Here is a 6061-nt window from a genome sequence, read left to right on the forward strand (position 1 = left end):
CAGGGAGGGTCACAGCAGAACACCTGGGTCCCTGGAGGGAAGGGGGAGGGCCCCAGGCCAGAGAAGCGGAACTGTGTCCTAGGAACTGTGATAAGCTCACTGTAGTATTCTTGTAGCCTCACAAGGGGGACAAGCGGGGTGATTACAGGAGAAGAAACTGAGGTTCAGACCACCAGTCAGTTGGCAGAGCTGAGATTGAAACAGAACTGAGATTCAAACATGAACTCCGGAGGCCCATGCTCTGTGTGGGTGACAATTCCATTTTCATTTATAAGTTATGAAATGCTTCAAGCAATCAAAACAGTATACCTATTAGTGTAAGAAAGACCCACGTACCTCCTACCCAGCTTAAGAAGTAACACAAGACCTAAAACTGGGACAGACAAAGCCTCTGTACCAGCCCTCTGAGGTCACAGCCCTCCTCGCTTGCCCCAAAGGGAACCCCCTCTCAGGAACTGGGTGTCACTCACCTGCATGGGTTCCCTAATTGACTACAGATGCACGTGTCCCTAACAGCACCCAGTGTTGCTTCGCCTTTTGAAAACAAGTCAACTGTTTCATGCTACACGTTGTCATTTCTGAGACGCAGCCGTGTTGACAAGCAGAGCTCTGCCTTTTCTCCTGCTGAGTATTACTCTACCAGCTGCCTACACCACACTGTATGCGTCCCATTCTCCTGTAAATGGGCTTTCTGTTTCCCAGCCTCTGCTACCAAAAATCTCCCTGCAATAAATGTTTTCCCTATGTGTCTCCTTAGGTGCGTGTGTGACTGTCCCCTAACGGCTCACAAACATCTCAGCAACCTCCTGTAATTCCCCGCCCCCGCTCCTCAGACCTCATTTTCCTTCCACGTGACCTAAAATGATGCTCAAAGGTATGTGGGCCCACATAAGTGACTTTGAATCTCTGCTCCACTACTCCCAAATTGTACTACACTGGGTAAATGATGGCATCTCCTCTCTGGGCCTCAGTTTTCTCCTCTGTAAAATGGGGGGGGGGGTGACCTACCTTACCTACTTGTGGGGAGGCTGACTCATGTCGAGAGCCCATCATGGCTCTAACTCCTTGGGTGCTGGGGACATCAGCTCATCTCACAACAGCAGGGAGATTTTCTTGTTCTCGTTGCTGAGATTAAAAACGCCAAGGCTGGGGCTGTCGGCTGGCTCTGTCAATAGAGCATGCAACTCTTGATCTCAGGGTTGTGAGTTCGAGCCCCATCAAGTTGAATGTAGAGATTACTTTTAAAAAAAAAAACTGTTTTAAACGCCAAGGCCCAGGGGCCACCTGGCTGGCTCAGTTGGTTAAGCATCCGACTTCAGCTCAGGTCATTATCTTGTAGTTTGTGGGTTCGAGCCCCGCGTCGGGCTCTGTGCTGACAGCTCAGAGCCTGGAGCCTGCTTCATATTCTGTGCCTCCCTCTCTCTCTGCCTCTCCCCTGCTCGAGCTCTGACTCTCTGTCTCAAAAATAAATAACCATTAAAAAAATTTTTTTTGCTTTTAATGCCAAGGCTTAGAAAGCCACCACCTAGTCGTAGAGCCGATCAGCCTGCCCCCATTTATTTTCATGAACATTAAGAGCAACCAACATCTACTGAGCACCTGCTATGGGCTAGGCCCTATGTTCAGAGCTGTGCATGCACAGCCCCTTTAAATCCTGGATTCCAACCTCAAGAGGTGAAGACGTGGAGGCTCAGAGAGAGGCTCAGCTTTGCCTAAGGCCAGTGACTGAACGGAGACCGGGCTCAGAACCACCACCCCGACAGGACAGACCGCCTGCACGCAGCAGGCACCTCAAACTCTGACTCCCTCAGGCTTCCTTCCCAGGGCTGGCCGGTGGCCGAGCCAGGCTGTGAACTGGTCTCTTTCCCCAACCCAGCAGCCTCCCCTCGGGGGAATTGCGGCCACAGGTGCAGGGAGCGGTTTCTCTCCACTCGGGGCCTGAAGCACACCGGCAGGGGCTGCCCCTGGGCCCACAGCCGAAGGGCCCAGCAGTGGGGCCATTGGAGCCCATCTCCGGCGGGGCTGGGCAGGAAGTGGGGCGGGGCTTGGGGCCAGTGAGGTGGAATCTGGTACCCCAGGACTGCTGCAGCCCAGACTAACCAACCCACCGGGAGAGATGCCTGGGGGTCCCGGAGTCCCCCAAGTGCCGTGTGCTACTATCTTTCTCCTCTTCCTAATCTCCGCTGTTGGTCTGGGTACGTGGCTAACAGGCTGGTGCTGGGGGGCCAGGGGAGGACTGGAGGCTGGAGAGAGGGCTCGGGCAGAGAGAAGGGCACTAGGAGTGGGGGGAGAGGAACCGGCAAGGTGGGGGGGGGCAGTGCTGGGAAGGCCCCTAAAGAAACTGCATCTGTCTGCTTGACTGTCCCAAGTAGGCCGCAGGTCCGAGGGGAGGCCGGAGGGGGCTCGGCGAAGTTGAAGGGCCGTCCGCGGCCACATGGAAGGAGACAGGGGCGCGAGATGACTTCCCCACCCCCTCATCTCCCCCACAGGTCAAAATAAGGAACTAAGGTCGCCCTTGACTGAGCTCCAGAGCTGGGGGCAGGAAGAGCACTTGGGGGTAGGGCTCAGCTTCAGGGGGGAGAAACAGCTTTCTCCTTCTCTGCCTTGAGTCTCTGTCACCCCCGATGGGCTGGGAGCCCCTTTTCAATGCTAGGGGAGGGGTTCCTCGTTGACACTGTCCTCCCAGCTGTACTGCCCCCCCCCACCCCGGCAATGCCAGCTGGTGGGGCTGTGACCACCCAGGTTACACTGGGAGCCGGGCTGGAGACTGTAGCCTATGACCCTGAGGTGGCTGCCTCTTTCCCCCCCTCTTCCCCCTCCTCTCTTCCTCACCTCCCACCTCCTCCCTTCAGAAGACAGCTGTGGGCTGGCCCGTGGGGCCGGGAGCTGAGGCCGCCCCTGGCTTCCTTTTGACAACCACCGTGCTGAGTCCCTACCCTAATCCCCAGCCCAGCCATCAACTGAACTCGCTCCTGAACCTCAAGGTTGACACAGGAAAGTTACAGAGAATAATGGGTGGGCGTGAGGGTGCAGGGCAAGGCAGGCCCAAAGACTGGCAGGAAGAGGCCCGGGAGGCTCAGGCTTTAAAAACCCCAGCCACTCCCCCTCCCTGCCCTGATGATGCCAGGCAACAGATTTGCCCTCCCCGGGCCTCAGCTGTCCCACCTGTAAACTGGGATGAGAGAACCTACCTCTGAGGGTTTTGTGAAGATTACACAAGATAAAGTGGCAGGGGCGGGGCAGGGCTGGGGGGCTGGTGGAAGGAGGACCAGGAGGGCCTTCAGGAGGAGGTGATGCCCAAACTGATTCTGGAGGGAGCTGCCTGGGCAAGGGCATCTCTGCCACTAGGGAACCAAATATCCAAATGCCAGTGAATTCAGTGGGGCCAAAGCACAGAGCATGGGGAGGGGGGCAAGAGGGAGTGCTGGAGGAGTGAGTGGGGACCTGCAGGGGTGTGTCCTCCCCTCCTCCCCCAGGGTGTCCTCATCGTTCACAGGTGTGCCCTCCCTCCGCTGCCCTAGGTACAGCCTCAGTCCCCCAGCAAGCGTATTCACTCTAACCCGCAGCCTTACTCCAATGACAACACCGTGTGCCCTCTTCCCACCCCACCCCACCCCCACCCTGCTGGAGTGTCCTCAAGCCCCATGACACACACACACACACACACACACACACACACACACACACACAGGCAGCTGCCCGCAGGGGCCGGGGCTGGAGCCTGTGTCCCCATCCACAGTCCCTGACTCCTCCGCCTCTTCGCAGGCCCCGGCTGCCAGGCCCTGTGGGTGGATGGGGGCCCACCATCAGTGACCGTGAGCCTGGGGGACACCGTCCACCTCCAGTGTCTGCACAACGGCAGCGGGCCGGACAGCACCCTCAACATCACGTGGTGGCGTGTCCTCCAAGGCAATGCCACGTGGCCCGATATATTCTGGAGCCACGGCGAAGGCCCCAACGGCGAGCTGACCATCAGCACCGTGAACAAGAGCCACATGGGCATGTACAGGTGCCAGGTGGAGGAGAAAGGCCCCAACAGCAAAGTCCTCAACTTCCGGCAGTCCTGCGGCACCTACCTCCGCGTGCGCGGTGAGTGGCAGCCCTGGCTGGGCTCTGGGGGTCTCCCCTCCCCCCCCACCGCTGCCACCCTGCCTGGGAGGTGGGGGACAGAGCCAGTGCCCCCACCATGGGCATATCCTGGCCCGCACTGCCAGATCTCTTCATCTGTGGAATGGGGGCTTCAGTGGTCTGGCGTTGCAGGGGGGGGGTGGCGGGGCTGGGAGGCCAGGGGTGTGGGGGCAGGGGGCAGCAGCGCTCTGAGCAGCACCCCTCCTCACAGAGCCACTCTCCAGACCTTTCCTGGACATGGGAGAGGGCACCAAGAACAACATCATCACGGCCGAGGGCATCATCCTGCTGTTCTGTGCTGTGGTACCTGGGACACTGCTGCTGTTCAGGGTGAGCCCCCTGGGGACCAGGGCCCTCTGAGTCTGAGGTCACCTGCTAAAATGGGAGACTGACAGCACCCTCACAGTGCTGAGGGGGTAAATGAATTAGTACCATGACAGGAGTTTAAAGAGTGCGGGGGCCAAGAGGGGTATCTTGCCTCAGTCTCCCCTCAGGGCTGTCCTCAACCTCCCTACCCCAGGACATTCTCAACCCCCCCTCCCCCCACCACCTCCTCAGGTGTACCTCCCTCTCCCCGCCACCCCCCCCCAGTCATGGTGTCTCACTCTACCCCCACCCCCAACGGGGAGTGCAGTGGCCCTCCCTCCAGGGAAGATGGGGGCTGTGTGTTCCCCCAGGGGCCTCTGACCTGCACCAGCCCCTCTTGAGGCCACGGGCAGCCACTGCCATTTACTGTGATTGCTGTTATTTGTGGAAGGACAGTGGAGACAGCTGGGACACTGGCTTGGACCCAGGGACACCTGCCACTCCCCCGCTATGTGGTTTTGGCATGCCCCTTACCCCCTCCTGGCATCCAGGAGGGTCTGAAAACATTCTCCCACAACCCCCCTCACTGAGGCTCCCAATTATCCACCCCCACCCCCAGAAACGATGGCAGAATTTGAAGTTCGGGGTGGACGTCCAGGATGACTATGAAGACGAAAACCTTTATGAGGTGAGTGGTGGGTGGGGACAAGTTAGGGGCAGGCGCCTGGGGGTTCTCGTGGGGTCCTCCCTAGGGTCATCCGGGGGCAGGGGCTCGGCCATCAGGGCGCTGAGGCCGCCACCATGTGTCCACCCCAGGGCCTGAACCTTGATGACTGCTCCATGTACGAGGACATCTCCCGGGGCCTCCAGGGCACCTACCAGGATGTGGGCAGCCTCCACATCGGAGACGGGGACGTCCAGCTGGAGAAGCCTTGACCCTGAGGGCTGCGCCAACCAGCTGTGGTGCCAGCCCCTGTGCCCCCCACCCCACCCCTTCCTGTTCTCTTTTCACAAAATCTTCCCTGGGAGTGTCCTGACTCAACTTCCCCCTTGGGGGCATCCACTCTTCTTCCCTCTCGACTGTCCTCATCCCCTCCCCACACCCCAATTCAGTTCTCCCGCTGCCGCTGCCCGGCCCAGCCTCCCCCTACACCCAGCGGGTAATGAGCCCTTAATCGCTGCCTCCAGGGGAGCTGATTGTAGAGCCTCGTTAGTGTCACCTCCCCCTCCCTGCTCTGTCATGGCCACTTAGTGATAATAAATCCTTCCCAACTGCAGACCTTGGCAGGAGTCATGGATCTCATGGGGATGCCCCCCTCCTCTGGTGGGACCCAGGAGTCCAGGCCTCTGGCCTCCTCCTTCCTCAGACCCAGGATCCTAGGACCCCAGCCCCTACCCATTGTCCACACCTGGGACCAGGTAGCCAGCCTTGGCTGCCAGGTGAGAGAAACAGGAAGTGTCTGGGGGAGCATCTTGCCCAGGCTACATCCCAGAGCAGGGAAGAGACACAGGAAGGAGCCAGGTGACCATATTCATTTCTGCCTATTTAAGTCTCACAAACACAGGGGCCTGTCTGGTGGGGCCGGTACCAGACTCGGACTCTGATCACAGCCAGGCCGTACCTGTT

The 6061-nt window shown here is 59.0% G+C and overlaps 1 protein-coding gene across 1 annotated transcript; it reads left to right on the top strand.

Moving 5' to 3' along the window:
• Positions 1–2038: 2038 nt before the first annotated feature.
• Positions 2039–5711, top strand: CD79A (CD79a molecule). Its single transcript, XM_023245568.2, has 5 exons — positions 2039–2195; positions 3766–4089; positions 4340–4458; positions 5054–5122; positions 5251–5711. The coding sequence occupies exons 1-5, from the start codon at positions 2117–2119 to the stop codon at positions 5368–5370; spliced, it is 711 nt and encodes a 236-aa protein (XP_023101336.1). The 5' UTR covers positions 2039–2116; the 3' UTR covers positions 5371–5711.
• Positions 5712–6061: the final 350 nt, after the last annotated feature.

The sequence above is a fragment of the Felis catus genome, chromosome E2 (genome assembly GCF_018350175.1).
Source record: "Felis catus isolate Fca126 chromosome E2, F.catus_Fca126_mat1.0, whole genome shotgun sequence".
Classification (NCBI taxonomy): domain Eukaryota; kingdom Metazoa; phylum Chordata; class Mammalia; order Carnivora; family Felidae; genus Felis; species Felis catus.